The sequence below is a fragment of the Lytechinus variegatus genome, chromosome 2 (assembly GCF_018143015.1).
Source record: "Lytechinus variegatus isolate NC3 chromosome 2, Lvar_3.0, whole genome shotgun sequence".
Lineage (NCBI taxonomy): Eukaryota > Metazoa > Echinodermata > Echinoidea > Temnopleuroida > Toxopneustidae > Lytechinus > Lytechinus variegatus.
In genome coordinates, this window is record NC_054741.1 from 68,545,078 (window position 1) to 68,562,834 (window position 17,757).

Sequence of the window (17,757 nt, forward strand, 5' to 3'; positions counted from 1 at the left end):
CAAATTCGCACACACTTTTGAGTTTGACAGCTCGTCTGAGATTGAGAAGAAAGAACGCTGAAAATAATGTTTGAACTGAGATGAAAATTCAGCAGAACTCAAGAAGATTGTAGTGTTAAAGTTATTGGATAGAGTAACTCACCAGAAGAGATGAAATTGCTGAAACCTCCTTGGGTCAACCACGATGGTAAGCATGATAACTTTCAACTTGACATGAAAATTTCACAGCAGTCCCACTCGGTCATTTTATTGTCATCTTTTGTTTTTCTCCCTCTAACGTTAGCTCTCTCTTTCTCTCAAAATGCTCTAAGTAGACTTCATTCCCCCCTTCTGCAGTAGCCATTAGGTTAAGATTTTCATATTACCTATGCTAAAATTTGAAAATAAGTATGATGGGGTGAACATAATTTGCGCACATTTCATGCATTTTATTTTTAAAAATTATCATGAAGTAGGGTTACCAAGCAAAAGGTCGGCCGATCCAATGAGCAAAAAGCCTATGGGCAAATGAAAAGCCAATTGCAAGTGCGTAAACCGTGCGCATTGCCACCCAGCGTCTGTTCTCGACGGCAAAAATGAGCATTGAAATGCTTTTCCTCAGCAAATTAGTTCATCTTAGTTACAAATTTTAGGCTCTGTCTTGTTGTCTATATTAAAGTTGACTAATGTGGGATGAAGTGTCTTACCTTCATGTGGTATCGAAAGTGACGTTTGGAGGTTAAATCCACGAGAAATCCACGATAATCGTCGCGTGTATTCGCTATGGAGAAAAATGCGTGCGATCGCATGCATTATTGCAAGCTCGAGATGGCGCTGTTGAACATGGTCTGGAAATTCATAAAAAATAAACAAAAATCCTTTGAGTACGCTCACAATAAAATCATAAAAAATATGCTTTATGACTAAAACGGCAGTTCTCTTGCCCACACATATCATACTTGTTGTTGCGTAAGAAATCCTTTTTTTATAATAAAAATATAGCAATAAATGTTTAAAAAATTATGTTTTACACATGGAATATGTTTGAAACATCTATATTAGAAGAAAAATGCTTTTTTTGAATGAATTCAAATTAAAATGAAGTTTATACATGCCTGCACTTTTTCACACTACTCAAAAAACTAAATGGGCCGTCAATCAACGTTGGTTACCTCGGCAAGTAGGCGTGGTCTAGCGTGAAGTTCGTTGGTGACGTACCTTTCTCGCTAGACTTTACTCAGCCGCCGAATTTAATTCATGAGCAATATTCTCCGTGCACGCGCAACTGCAACCTGAGTAGTTTTCACTGCCGGTGTCCTTGCCATTGAGGACAGTTGAAACAACACTGATAGAGTTGTGTGTGTACAATAAGTGAAAGAGCGCGATCGTTTTATGATCGAATGAACAGTGTGCCTGTCCAGACAAAATTTATCTGCCATTTTATTTTCTGTGATCTTGCTCAATAGGCTGATATTAGCGATCGCAACGGGTTCGCGTTTAACACATTTCCTATTCTGCCAACACACAAAATGGGCAAAATTCATTGAGCCAGTGTATCAACATTTCAAATCCTTTTTTCATAAAATGTTACGATCTTTTTCTATTATATCTAAACTTTTTATTTCTAGTCAATTTACTCACATTTGCATCGCCAAAATGTTGTTTTTAAGGCCGTTTTCGAGAGCACCAATTGTCCGTCGTCACACGATGGAAGTCGCCATTTTGGAAAATATGACTCCAGAACCGGGTTAATCTTGCAAGTTACTTTTACTTGTTGATGCCCTCTAGGGGCATCAAATAACCATGTGTTATGTATCATTAAAATCGGCAGACTTTCTTCTACAAGTTAGTGACGATTTCAGTTCAATGTCGGCAATGTTTTTCGTTACAAAAAGGAGTTTTTTTGGACACTTAAGGTAAATCATGTTTCTATTTTCTTACTTCAAAGCCATATAAACAGAAAATTTCCCAGGGAACAGTCAAATATCAGATATAAATTAATTCTTTGAAGTGTATTTGTATCAGAAAATCTAATTTTGATATATAAGAATGTGTCGCATAGCTGCGCAAGAGGCGAATGCAAGCCCATGTTGTGCCGCCTAGAGTGTGATTTTGGTGCCATGGCATGGCTGACCGAAAGGAGTGAGTGGGCGTGGTTGCCGTGGGTGTGGTACTTGATGCATGAAATTAGTTGTAGGTGATAAGTTGTGCATTTGATTTCTGCATGAATTGTGTGTATTGATGATAAATTAATGATAATTTCAACTTAATATTTCAAGAAAAAAAAAACAGGCGGGAATTAAAGCATGTTTAATTCCAGTCTCATTTTTTTTTCATGGTGTACAGGCGCAGACCATGCATTGACTGCTGCCTGGTACTGGTATTAAAATGAATAGATACTATATCTATATTCTGTTGTTTTGTGTCATATCATATCAATAAGCTGTCTCATCAATTCACATGCTGTACACAATAATGGGTCCCTGTTTTATTACGTTTACTAGGAGGGAGATTATTTTGTAAATGTGATTTTAAATGTAGTAGAAATTCAGATAATGTCAGAGACTTGCTTTTTAACTTTATATATTCCAATATATTTAATGTTAATATATTCTATAATTCTAAGCAGTGGAGTACATTTCTAGCTACTGTTGCAGCTCCAGCTGTCTGATCTCGCATTCTCGGATCTGCAAACAAGTTTGAGACATCATGGTAATTATACAGAATACAGAGTGAACATGGACAAACAGAAAGAAAAAAAAAATTACTTGCAAAACTTAATTTTCTACTTTTGAATGATATAAATCTTACAGATACCGGGAAGTATAGTGGGACATTCATTTTTATTTTCTGATTAAAGTCTGTTGAGGAATGAGACCCCCAAGAGTTGATTAATTTTTTTTAACAACGCAAAGCGTCCCATGCACTTCTCTTGTCTTATTCTAATTTGTTATCTTTCTTCTTGTATACTATATTTTCACAAATAGAAGCTGTTTGAATAAGAAAAATATGAAGGTAACACAGCCATGCTCTACAAGATCACCTCTTGTGTTGTATTTTAGTCAAATTAACTTAGTAACCTACATGAAAAAAAAGTATGGAAGTTTCTTAGATCGACAAGTACCTGTAGATCTGCCACCCAATGGGTACTTGTCTTGGGTGGCAGAAAAGTTCCGCGTATAGCGTCCCTTTAAGAGGCCATATCTTCAGTTATGGTGCTCCAATTGTAATTTGGTCTTCACCATTGAATTTGTCTTGAAAAAACCTTTCAACTGATGTATAATTTGTCTGTATTTTAAAAAAAAAAAATCATGTAATATAGCTGCTGATATTATTATGGAGCTTGAAATTTCAAGCTTTGCAGTCAAAATAAAAACACAATGTCAGCTAGGACATTGAACTTTCATTATTCTGTTTGATTTACGAATCAATAAATAAGTTCTTTATAAAATGTTCGTTTTATGGTCTGAGTATCAACATTTTTAGCTCGCACTGCGCCTTATTAATATTTAAGTTTTCGAGTACCTATTAGTTATCTTCGTGTAGGCCCCATTCCATAAATTTCTCAGGTCTGATTGTCAAATCTTGTCAGCTAGCACAGCGCGCACGCATTTGAATTGGTGAGTAATGTATACCGCCAGTATATGAACTATATATGAATTAAAGTACTTAAAATCCCCTTTTCATGACAATTTATAAGAAAAATCGCTTGCGATTGCTGCTCGCATTAATTATTAAAAGTATGTTAATTAGTGCATTTTATTCTTAATTACATAAGTGCTCAAAATGTCTAGTTTTAAGGCTTTAATATCAACAAATATCATTTGGCGCTCTCATTAGGCTTATTAGTTTCACATTTTCATTAATTCATAATACCGTAATTAAATTGTCCCTTTATCAGAATGGAAGATAAATATGTTTCTTTTCACGCTTGGGAAGAGGAATCGGAAGTCATTCATAAATGATGAAAGCAACGTCCTTAGAATGTCCCGGTCCTAGTCAAGAATAACTACAGCTCGTGCTTTGCACTCACCTCATTTATTAAGAGTGATCCATGTTCACTTCACAATTATTTACCTAAACAGTGCTTTAATGAATATTGCTTAAATTGACCCTTTTCACATCAAAATATCCAATATTTTCACATTATTGATTTCCGTGATAAAAAAGTATCTATAATGCTCAGATTCTAGATCGGAATCTACAACACAAGCACGCATGTTTATTGAGATACGCTGCCTATTTTTTCTTAAAAACATTATCTCGCTTCAGATCAGAATATGAACAAATTTATTCTCGCCCTTCGCACCTCCTTTTATTTAGAAAACAGGATTATAGTGTTTCGTTTTAGGTCTCTAAATCTAATTTTTTATCCGCTCGCACTTGTGTACCTATATTACTTATTCTGTTCATGATTACAAAAAGTACTAGGAATGTCTAATTGAAGGTCATAATTTCAAACATTTTCTGCTTACACTTTGCGCTCGCATTATTTTGATTGAAATATGCATCATCTTCATTGCTAACCATAAACCGCCATTAACAAATCCATTTTCGTTCAGGCCAGAACGTATATATACTGTGTGTGTATTTGAGTTCTTTTCAGACGTGTATCAATCAGATATGATTATTTACGTCTGGGACCGACCTTTAACGTCACCATCCGAAAGACGTGACCAGGGTTCGAACCTCGAACTTCTGCATCAATTTGTCAACACGCCCAGTTACGTATATATATATACACTGTATATATATGTGTGTGTGTGAGTATATATATTGATCTCGGCAAATGAGTTAAATGCGCATCTTGTTCAAGTTCACAAAATTACTCACAAAACGGCAATTTTGAGAACGAAATGCATGAAATTTAAAAGATATTCAGCTCCTGTTTCGCTCTCGCACTACAGGGGTTATCAGAATATTGTATATGTTGTTTCATAAGAATAAAGATGTGACTGTTATGACTTCCCCTTCAAAGAAACAAACAAAAATTCAACTTTGACCGGCTGATTCGATAAAACACGTATGAAAATATTTTCGGCCCCTTCCCCGCTTTATTTCAAATTTGCGTGATTGCCAACTCGTCTACTATCGTTTGGTCTACCATCAGTTCGTCCACTCAACACATTGTCTTTTTTTCTCAGTTAGTTTGATGCCTTTTCTATCTAATAACAAGTTGACCCAGCACCCACTTGGTCCATATGCCATTTGGTTTAATTTGACTTAAGTGATTGGTTAACATTGGTTTGACTTTTTAAAAATCTGAGCTAGAAGGTCACACTTGTCACCTGTGTCTGTGATATGTTACAAAAATGAAGCCCAGAAAAAATTGCATTCGAAAATCATTATTTAGTGCTTCAAAAATTGAAATATAAAGTGACCGGAAACACCATCTTAATTTCATCTCATACACTTATGTGTACTATTTAGGCGTGTATAAGACGCCTATTTACAAAATCAGTGCTTGCCTTGTAGTTTTAGCTTTTCATTCTCAATAATGGCTGTTTTTAGGGTTTATTAGTTCTAATAATGCACTTGTAGACATGTTTTATCTTGGTTTGAGATTTTTTAAAATCGGCTGCTCACAAAGTTAAACAATACTTTTAAGTGTTAATCATGCAAAATGAATTAAATTGAAATCGATATTAGACCAACCGTTTATGAGATGAAATGGTCGTAGACGAAATGGTTATTAGACGAATTGATGATTGGATCAAATGGTTAATGGACCAATGGTAGTTAGACGAAATGTTGATGGACGGAAAGGCATTAGACTGAATGAAAGTAGACCATGTGGTGAGTAGACGAGTTGGCACTAGGCGAATTGGAAATCGCCCCACCCCTTCTATTGGTTATCATTACTACTCTTTTTATCTCATCATGATCTCTTTCCATTTCCTCCTCCTCTCTCACTCTTTCTATGAGAACTCTTTTATCATATGCATGTCTTCCTTCGATTACCTTCCCCCTCTCTCTTTCCTTCTCCTGACTGCGGTTCAAGTCCCCTTTTTTTTCTCTCGAACCCCCTTTTTGTCTCCGCATCTTTGCCCCCCCTCCTCGGCTTCTCTCCCATTCGTAAATTTCGTTAAATTCTTATTCTATCTCTTTCAATATCACCAACATGCTTGTATACTCCTCAATGTGCCACACACCTTGAGAGAGAATAAACCTAAAGAGATATATGGGCAAAAATAACAAACATGTGTCAAAGAAAGAAGCATTAATGGTTGAAGATTCTAGAATTCACAGAATTTAATGCATACATGTACATACAGTATAGACATGATCAACATAATGTAAATAATGGCAGTTAAAAAGGAGGATAATCCTGGTGACTTGGCCTTATTACATAGCTCTTAATACAGCTTGGCCAAGTGGCCAGAGATGAAGTCCATTAGACGGGGAATGCCGTAGTCGTCGATAAGGTGTAGTCCATCTCTGGCCCAGAGAATAGGTTGGTTGGTGGCGAAGAGTTGATCGATGTCCAGCCAGCCTACTCCCTCCTCCAGGGCTATCCTCCGAAAAGAACCGTTGAACACGTCCACAAACTTCCCAAGTTCGTCTAGACGTGGTGGTATTCCTACCGCTATGACCTGGAGGTGGGGGAGACAGAAAAAAGGGGGAGGGGATAGTAATGAAAGATATTATAAACCCACAACATCCTATGAAATATAGTAATGTCTTAAAATGTACCATCTGCTTAATCTTTAACGAAAATGTACCATAATGTGTAAATGTAGCCTATAATCTTCCACAAGTCATCATCAATCACAATCATATTAATAAGTTAATTGTTTTACTATCCACCCACTATCCAGCATTTAAGAGCTTGCAGCATCTAATTAGCAATGATATTGATTATTATTCAGCAGTATGATATTCATCAAGTGAACATTGTGAACACTACACATTAATATAGCTTGTAATTTATCAAAACAGGACAACATATATCATATTTTTATAATTTTTAAAGACATGTTTTGTGGACTCTCAAGAAACCTAATTATTTTTGTCATAATCATGGCCGTTCACAACGGGGTGGGCAAGAGGCAGTTGCCTCCCATGAAGTTCTTGAAAAAGTATGCACAAAATCGTTCAATTTAAAATGCAAAAGCGTCCCAATGGCAAGCTTGATCAATTCACCCTCTTGCTTTCGATTTTTTTTCCCGCAAAAGATGACACGTCCTGCCCCAACTCGAAACAAAATATCCCGTACGGCCATAACTCTAGAGATAAATCGTAAATATACTTACATCACAAACATCTTTGCTTCGTTTAACGAGCCTTCGAAACTGGTCTCTCGATTCCGCCAGAGCTCTCTGCCAGTCTCTTTTTTTGATGTTATTGGTACCCACTTGGAGGATGACATCGGGGCGTTTGGGATAGATGAAGCTTTGAATTTCTTTTTCCAAGTGGGCACATGTCGCTCCCGAGGTGCAACTAATGATGACGTTGATGAACGGCCACTTTTGAACATGATTTCTCTGCACGAGGGCCCTTATCATACTATCGCCGAAGATGCAAGCAAGCTGAAGAAAAGAGATGAGAAAAAGAAATGATAATATGTCTATAATTATGTTATTTCAATGATTATGTATTAACATGAACAAAATATTCCATGAGATTACAACCCCCGCCTATGCTGGACATAGTTTCAGCTAGACTTGTCACTTTTTTCATTCATGGGATTCTGTGGCGTCTTTTCTCTCATTTTAGAGATATGCCTAAATCAGAAGCAACAGTCCTAAAGCTCTAACCAAACCACAATTTGATAAAAATTATGTAAAACCAATTTTATCATCATACCTTTCTATTTTGGTCAACGCCATTTGACCAGATAGCATTTGTTTTTCCACTGACTGCGACCTCAAACTTCTCAACCTTCGCCCTTGCACCAGCCATTTTCAACATGTATCTTAACATTGACCTATGAGGAGATGGACATTCATCGCTTAGATAATGAATTCAGTATAACAGGTCAGGCGACTGCTATTGTCTTCTGAATAACATTCTTTTCATTCTATCTGCTTTGGGCCTGTGATGTTGATGATTGTTCGGAATGTAAGAATGCTGATGGTTCCAAAACCATCGCATTTCCCTTGATCTTTTATAGAATAAGGAAACTAAATTTCTGTTGCCTTAAAAATGTTTTATAATTTCCAACTTCGATAAGGTGTAGTCCATCTCTGGCCCAGAGAATAGGTTGGTTGGTGGCGAAGAGGTGATCGATGTCCAGCCAGCCTACTCCCTCCTCCAGGGCTATCCTCCAAAAAGAACCGTTGAACACGTCCACAAACTTCCCAAGTTCGTCTAGACGTGGTGGTATTCCTACCGCTATGACCTGGAGGTGGGGGAGAGAGAAAAAAGGGGGAGGGGATAGTAATGAAAGATATTATAAACCCACAACATCCTGTGAAATATAGCAACGTCTTCAAATGTACCATCTGCTTAATCTTTAACGAAAATGTACCATAATGTGTAAATGTAGCCTATAATCTTCCACAAGTCATCATCAATCAAAATCATATTAATAAGTTAATTGTTTTACTATCCACCCACTATCCAGCATCTAAGAGCTTGCAGCATCTAATTAGCAATGATATTGATTATTATTCAGCAGTATGATATTCATCAAGTGAACATTGTGAACACTACACATTAATATAGCTTGTAATTTATCAAAACAGGACAACATATATCATATTTTTATAATTTTTAAAGACATATTTTGTGGACTCTCAAGAAACCTAATTATTTTTGTCATAATCATGGCCATTCACAACGGGGTGGGCAAGAGGCAGTTGCCTCCCATGAAGTTCTTGAAAAAGTATGCACAAAATCGTTCAATTTAAAATGCAAAAGCGTCCCAATGGCAAGCTCGATCAATTCACCCTCTTGCTTTCGATTTTTTTTCCCGCAAAAGATGACACGTCCTGCCCCAACTCGAAACAAAATATCCCGTACGGCCATAACTCTAGAGATAAATCGTAAATATACTTACATCACAAACATCTTTGCTTCGTTTAACGAGCCTTCGAAACTGGTCTCTCGATTCCGCCAGAGCTCTCTGCCAGTCTCTTTTTTTTATGTTATTGGTACCCACTTGGAGGATGATGACATCGGGGCGTTTGGGATAGATGAAGCTTTGAATTTCTTTTTCCAAGTGGGCACATGTCGCTCCCGAGGTGCAACTAATGATGACGTTGATGAACGGCCACTTTTGAACATGATTTCTCTGCACGAGGGCCCTTATCATACTATCGCCGAAGATGCAAGCAAGCTGAAGAAAAGAGATGAGAAAAAGAAATGATATATGTCTATAATTATGTTATTTCAATGATTATGTATTAACATGAACAAAATATTCCATGAGATTACAACCCCCGCCTATGCTGGACATAGTTTCAGCTAGACTTGTCACTTTTTTCATTCATGGGATTCTGTGGCGTCTTTTCTCTCATTTTAGAGATATGCCTAAATCAGAAGCAACAGTCCTAAAGCTCTAACCAAACCACAATTTGATAAAAATTATGTAAAACCAATTTTATCATCATACCTTTCTATTTTGGTCAACGCCATTTGACCAGATAGCATTTGTTTTTCCACTGACTCCGACCTCAAACTTCTCAACCTTCGCCCTTGCACCAGCCATTTTCAACATGTATCTTAACATTGACCTATGAGGAGATGGACATTCATCGCTTAGATAATGAATTCAGTATAACAGGTCAGGCGACTGCTATTGTCTTCTGAATAACATTCTTTTCATTCTATCTGCTTTGGGCCTGTGATGTTGATGATTGTTCGGAATGTAAGAACGCTGATGGTTCCAAAACCATCGCATTTCCCTTGATGTTTTATAGAATAAGGAAACTAAATTTCCGTTGCCTTGAAAATGTTTTATAATTTCCAACTTCGATAAGGTGTAGTCCATCTCTGGCCCAGAGAATAGGTTGGTTGGTGGCGAAGAGGTGATCGATGTCCAGCCAGCCTACTCCCTCCTCCAGGGCTATCCTCCGAAAAGAACCGTTGAACACGTCCACAAACTTCCCAAGTTTGTCTAGACGTGGTGGTATTCCTACCGCTATGACCTGGAGGTGGGGGAGAGAGAAAAAAGGGGGAGGGGATAGTAATGAAAGATATTATAAACCCACAACATCCTATGAAATATAGTAATGTCTTAAAATGTACCATCTGCTTAATCTTTAACGAAAATGTACCATAATGTGTAAATGTAGCCTATAATCTTCCACAAGTCATCATCAATCAAAATCATATTAATAAGTTAATTGTTTTACTATCCACCCACTATCCAGCATCTAAGAGCTTGCAGCATCTAATTAGCAATGATATTGATTATTATTCAGCAGTATGATATTCATCAAGCGAACATTGTGAACACTACACATTAATATAGCTTGTAATTTATCAAAACAGGACAACATATATCATATTTTTATAATTTTTAAAGACATATTTTGTGGACTCTCAAGAAACCTAATTATTTTTGTCATAATCATGGCCGTTCACAACGGGGTGGGCAAGAGGCAGTTGCCTCCCATGAAGTTCTTGAAAAAGTATGCACAAAATCGTTCAATTTAAAATGCAAAAGCGTCCCAATGGCAAGCTCGATCAATTCACCCTCTTGCTTTCGATTTTTTTTTCCCGCAAAAGATGACACGTCCTGCCCCAACTCGAAACAAAATATCCCGTACGGCCATAACTCTAGAGATAAATCGTAAATATACTTACATCACAAACATCTTTGCCTCGTTTAACGAGCCTTCGAAACTGGTCTCTCGATTCCGCCAGAGCTCTCTGCCAGTCTCTTTTTTTGATGTTATTGGTACCCACTTGGAGGATGATGACATCGGGGCGTTTGGGATAGATGAAGCTTTGAATTTCTTTTTCCAAGTGGGCACATGTCGCTCCCGAGGTGCAACTAATGATGACGTTGATGAACGGCCACTTTTGAACATGATTTCTCTGCACGAGGGCCCTTATCATACTATCGCCGAAGATGCAAGCAAGCTGAAGAAAAGAGATGAGAAAAAGAAATGATAATATGTCTATAATTATGTTATTTCAATGATTATGTATTAACATGAACAAAATATTCCATGAGATTACAACCCCCGCCTATGCTGGACATAGTTTCAGCTAGACTTGTCACTTTTTTCATTCATGGGATTCTGTGGCGTCTTTTCTCTCATTTTAGAGATATGCCTAAATCAGAAGCAACAGTCCTAAAGCTCTAACCAAACCACAATTTGATAAAAATTATGTAAAACCAATTTTATCATCATACCTTTCTATTTTGGTCAACGCCATTTGACCAGATAGCATTTGTTTTTCCACTGACTGCGACCTCAAACTTCTCAACCTTCGCCCTTGCACCAGCCATTTTCAACATGTATCTTAACATTGACCTATGAGGAGATGGACATTCATCGCTTAGATAATGAATTCAGTATAACAGGTCAGGCGACTGCTATTGTCTTCTGAATAACATTCTTTTCATTCTATCTGCTTTGGGCAGCCTATGATGTTGATGATTGTTCGGAATGTAAGAACGCTGATGGTTCCAAAACCATCGCATTTCCCTTGATGTTTTATAGAATAAGGAAACTAAATTTCCGTTGCCTTAAAAATGTTTTATAATTTCCAACTTATGTTGTTAAATCAATTATTCTTAAGGACAGTTCCACTCGAACAGAGAGTTAAATTGGATTAGAAATAGAAAATCAATTAAGCACAACACTGAAAATTTCATCAAAATCAGATGTAAAATAAGAAAGTTATGACATACTATTAAAGGTCAAGTCCACCTCAGAAAAATGTTGATTTTGAATCAATAGAGAAAAATCAGACAAGCACAATGCTGAAAATTTCATCAAAATCTAATGTAAAATAAGAAAAAAAGGACATTTCAAAGTTTCGCTTATTTTTAACAAAATAGTTTATGAACGAGCCAGTTACATCCAAATGAGAGAGTCGATGATGTCACTCACTCACTATTTCTTTTGGTTTTTTATTGTTTGAATTATACAATATTTCAATTTTTACGAATTTGATGATTAGGACCTCTTTGCCTGAAGCACAAAATGTTAAAATAATGAAATTCCATGCATTCAGGGAGGAATAAAACTTCATTTGACATGACAATGATGAGAAAATCATAATATTTCATATTTTATATATTAAAGTAGAAAAGAAATAGTGAGTGATGTCATCGGTTCCCTCCTTTGCATGCTGACAGGGATGTGCATATTACTAACTGCTTTTGTGAAATAAAGAAAAATTTACAAGTGTCAGAACTGTTTTATTTCACATCCGATTTTGATGAAATTGTCGGTGTTATGCTTGGTGTATTTTTCTCTTTTTATTCAAATCAACTTTTTTGTTAAATTGGACTTGTCCTTTAAAGCTTGAAGTCTTGTTTAAGGGTTAACAAAATCCAGTTGTATGGGTTATCATGCTTATCAGTCTGTTGTAACGTCAGTGTCTAAGAGTTATGATTAATCCTATGAACCTCAATTTTATGGAATCAATCAACCAAATTTTTACTTGAAATTTTGTCCCGAAGGTGGCTCGAGGGGGTGGGGGAGGGGGCGTTTCTAGCCCGTGGCCCCAAACTTTGATATACAACCGTCAATATTTTAATGTAAACATGTCGTTCAAACACAAGTGTGCCCTCTTCCTTGAGAGTCACAGCAAGTTTTTGTAAAGTAAATTTGTTGTTCATACACAAGTCAAGAAGTTAAGCCCCTTTGTTTTTGTTCTTTGCTTGTCTATCCTTGAGAAAATGTGCCCCATTCGAAAATCCTGGATCTGCCCCCGATTGGCACAATTCCTTTTGTCAACAAGGAAGAGTACACATAATTGTCAAGACCATCGCCGTAAGCCAGAAGGTGGGGGCCTGAATGGCCCTACTTTTTAAAGCTCTAAAAAGTACCCCTTTTCTGCTTTCCACTTTCAACTTCGCTCCGCTCCCCTGCCATACGTGTACAAACAAATCATCACCAGAAAAAAAATCTTGGGAGTCACACCCGAGCATCTCGCTTCCCAGGGCCATACAAGGATTGTAACTCATTAATTTTAAAGAAAGCATGAGACGTAATTTGTTGAAAAAAAATTGGAGGAGACCTATATTATTGACTGCATATGGTCCTACCGTTGCGCTAGGTCTGCTCTGGTTTCATAGGACACGCAAAAGGGATATAAAAACTTTCGTTCTTAGTGGAAAAGTGAGATAAAGTATTGGCGTTCAAGAATCTGGGTAGTATGATACATTCTGCTAGCTTATTCATACTATCATTTCTGGCCAATGTACTCAGATCTATATGTTATTGAGGAAACATTTTTTTAAATGTTTTTTTTTTTATGATACAAATCGAGCGAGGCAAGCGCAATGATATGGGGCAGACTTTGAAGTGTTAATGCCCCAGACTGTATATATTTTGACCTCAACTTACTCTGAAATTTTTTTTTATGTTTTATTTTGTATGATTTATTTTTTTAAGTAGAAGGTAAAATCAAAAGTCTTGGAGTGTCAGTTAATGCTGCAACAGATCTATAAGGATTACTCTTTTGCAGCACTATCCAGCTACCGCGGCGAGGACGCCCTCCGAGAAGGTAGCCATATCAAAACTAAAAACAAAAACTTCTCCTTAGATTACTGGTGGATCCAGTGGTCATAACTATCGAAAACCAAAATCGTTATTTGTAATATAAACATACCCTTTTACCCAAGCATGCCCCCCCCCCTTCAAAGTGAAGATTTTTATTTCTTTGCTGGTCACTTTTTATTTACGAAATGACTTCCAATTTCTGGTAAAAACATTTTGTTATGCTTATCAAATTTTCATCGCCAAAATGTGCCCCCACCCTTTAGAAAATCCTGGACCCTCCCCTGCCTTAGAATGTAGATGTTTGTGCCTCCCCCCCCGTTCAGTGCCGAGCTCTGTGCATGCGTGTCGACCAAATTAAAAAAAAAATTTGTACACAAATCTGTCACAATTCGGACCTAATTGATTTCCCTAGGAAATCAATCTTGTGATATAAAAATCGTGTAAATTGTGATGATTTTATTAATCTCTACACCTTCCTACGCCTAATGCGTAGGAAGGTTTAAAAAAATGGTCAATAAAAATGTAAAAAAATGAAGGGTTCTTACCAGACCGATATCTCGTGTAGATCCATCGATCCAAATGTACACAACGCAAATACAATAGGCTTGAACCGCTTATGTATGACCTACATCTGATTATCGATGCCGTTTTGAAGAATAATTTATAGATAAAAATTATCATTTCACAAATACTAAAATTTAAAACATGATTATAAATAATTAGTATTATGCTAATTATTTATAATCACATATAAAAATGCTATCTTCATGCTCTTAATTCACATCCAAAATAATCTTCCTTCAAGAACTTTGTTGCAAAGTCGGAAAAATAGTAAAGTGGCCATAACTTCCTTGTTTTTATTCATTTCTGTCTCATATTTGCAGGGTTTACTAATGATATCATCCCTCACAATACAATAGTTTTTATGCATCAGTGACCATTTCCTTTAGAAATAGTGCCCTCTGTTGCAACGTCGGAAAATAGTAAAATGGCTGTAACTTCCTTGTTTCCTTTCATTTTGGTCTCATATTTTCAGGGTTTTCTATTAGTATAATCCCACATATTTCAACAGCGTTTTACTCATCAGAGATCATTTCCTTTAGAAATAGTGCCCTCTGTTGCAACGTCGGAAAATAGTAAAATGGCCGTAACTTCCTTGTTTTCTTTCATTTTGGTCTCATATTTTCAGGGTTTGCTCATGGTATTGTCCCTCATAATTCACCTGTTTTTTAATGCATCGGTGACCATTATCTTTAGAAATAGCGCCCTCTATTGCAAAGTCAGAAAATAGTAAAAATGGCCATAACATCCTTGTTTTTATCTATTTTTGCCTCGTATTTTCAGGGTTTTCTATTAGTATCATCCCACATATTTCAACAGCGTTTTACTCATCAGTGACCACTACTTTAAGAAAAAGCGCCCTCTACAATTTTGAAAATGTATATCATCTATAGTGTTTTTTCTCTCTATCTACTTGTGTTTTTTTTGCCCTCTATTGAATCACAGGCACATTGTTCTGATATGATTGCAGTTCTAGGTTTTTTTTTTCTTTTTTGCAGGAAAGCCCATCTTTGGGATTGACATTCATCCAGATGGCACCAGATTTGCTACAGGAGGACAAGGTAAGAATATCCATAGAATTAAAACCATGTCCCGTCATACCATTAAGTTTGTACACAAAGTTAGCCATGATTTGTAGCTAAAATGTATTACACCAGGTCTGAACAAGGCTTTAGACACATTGTGCATAAACCAGGTGGTTTATGTTCAAAGTCAATATCATGATAATGACAGAATGGTCATTGGGTTAAATAATGAATTTCAAAACAACGTTATTGTGTGACATGCACTTCACTTATTGGAAGGCCACACAGTATCAAAGTACTTTTATATTTTACTCATCTTCCAAGTTCTCAGTTCAGTAATTCTTGACCTTCCATTGTAAAAACAAACCATTTCTAAAGATTGTTTCAAACCTTGGTGATAGAGCAGTTGGTTGTTCACATGAACCTACCCAGATAAATTTATAACCATCAAGAATACCTCAAAATCGTGTAGTACATTGAAGATAACCAAAAGCACATAACTACTTTTCATATCAAAATGTGGTAAGCACATTTAATGGCATTGGATTGTGATCTATACATACATGGTTTTTTTTAGATGCAAATATGCATTTCAGTCGAGCTTTTCCCCTACAAGGAGTGTTTATCTGGTTTGTATCTACTTGGTTTACTATCAGATGGTCTAATCTCAGATTGTCAAACACCATGATGATTAAACCTACTTGGTGTACTATCAATCTGGTCCAATCACCATTTTGTCCAACCATCACTCATTCTAATACTCACGTGGTTTAACTGTCATTTGTCTAATTCCCAGATGGTTTAATATTCACTTCGTCTACTTACCACTTTGCACTTCATTAACAATTCATCTAGACTAATGCCATGGTCACATTTGTTCTACGGTGGCCGTACGGCTAGTCAAAAACAGCCGTTTCGACATTTTTTGTCCAACTACATATAGGTGGTTTGAATCAAAATTGATAAAACGGCTGTTTTCGACTTGCTGTACGGCCGCCGTAGAACAAATGTGACCATGAAATAAGCGATGTTAGACTGAGTAGATTTTAGGCAAAATGGCAAATTGGCTGAAGAGCAATTATACTAAATTTTAGTTGACAAACTGGTTATAAACAAACTTGATGAGACCATGGGGGATGAGACCAATTTAAAAGTGAGCATAGTGGGTGTACTCAGCAATTTACCGTTGGATTCAGATTCAGTATGCACACCTGGGCCCCGTTGTTTAAAAGTTACTAATATGGTAACTTTGCCAACAATGGTAACTACCATGGTAACGATGCTCAACAGCCAATCACAGCCAAGGATTCCATGAAAGTTACCATTGCATTGCAAACTTTTATGCAGCGGGTCCAGGATGGTTTATTTCCTACGAGCTCAATGATTGAAGATGATGTTTTTATTTATGTTTTGTTAGGTGATGATTCAGGACGGGTCATTATTTGGAACATGGCTCCGGTCATCCATGAGAAAGACGAGAAAGATGAAAATGTTCCTAAGTTGCTATGTCAGATGGATAACCACCTCGGTAAGAAGAATAGAGTTTAACATTTGTATGGATTATCTACCCTTCACCTTGAATATAATTTGAATTCTTGTGCAATGCAGAAACATTTCATTTTATATTTTCATATGGAAATGCTTTTATTTGCAAATCTTTTTGTCTAAAGTCTGTACACTTGGAAATTGTGCATCAAATATGAACAAGGCTTTTGAGCAATCCTTGGATACTGTAGCCCCCTCCCCAAAAGACACAAATACTAAATAAATTGAAAGATATATCTGAACAATATCAAGCCATTGTATGTACAGTAATACAACCAAATTAATCTCTTCCATTTATAAAGTCCTTATAACAGAAATGCTGTCAAATGTTCTGTTTGCCCTCACTTCTTTCTCTCTAGCATGTGTGAACTGTGTACGTTGGTCAAACAATGGTTATTACCTCGCATCTGGTGGAGATGATCGTCTTCTTATGGTCTGGAAAATGATGGGGTAAGTTGATCATCTCAATGCAATTGCAGTGGAATATGATTTTGAAATAATAAGGATTTTAGATTTTTACGGAACTGGATTCTATTTCATGAAATTTATTCATTGTGAAACTAGTAAAAATGGCAGAATTCATGGCCTTTGAATTTGTTATCAATGCAAAAATAGTTCACACCAAATCAGTACAGGCCCCATATAAGACCACATCACATTGTAATGAGACATACAAGGTATATGCGTAACATCATCAAAATACATGCATGTGCCTCCTGGTATGCTACTGTATTGTATTAACACAGGTCTATATGTTTTTGAATAATTTTGAAAATTAGCCATTTTAAAAAAATACTAATTTCAAAGAAAAGAACTAATTTTGGAGTTAATGATTTGCTAATTTATGCTTCCACAGATTGGATGCTCTGCCAAAGTGTACTCTTGAAGGGTCTAAAGAAACATTTGGTTGATATCATATTTATTCATTCATTTATTTGAAAATCCATAAAATCCATAATTTATTGTTCGAAATAGACATGAAATACTTCAAAAATTTGCTTTGCCCAATTGATCGT

The 17,757-nt window shown here is 36.4% G+C and overlaps 1 protein-coding gene across 1 annotated transcript in view; it reads left to right on the forward strand.

Moving 5' to 3' along the window:
* Positions 1-10: 10 nt before the first annotated feature.
* The window catches only part of LOC121408785 (protein HIRA-like), a 41,972-nt gene continuing 24,225 nt past the window's right edge, over positions 11-17,757 (forward strand). Inside the window, exons 1-4 of the mRNA XM_041600418.1 lie at positions 11-187; positions 15,170-15,232; positions 16,614-16,724; positions 17,101-17,191. Coding sequence (XP_041456352.1) covers positions 151-187; positions 15,170-15,232; positions 16,614-16,724; positions 17,101-17,191 — 302 coding nt within the window. The 5' untranslated portion in view covers positions 11-150. The remainder of the gene's footprint in view (positions 188-15,169; positions 15,233-16,613; positions 16,725-17,100; positions 17,192-17,757) is intronic.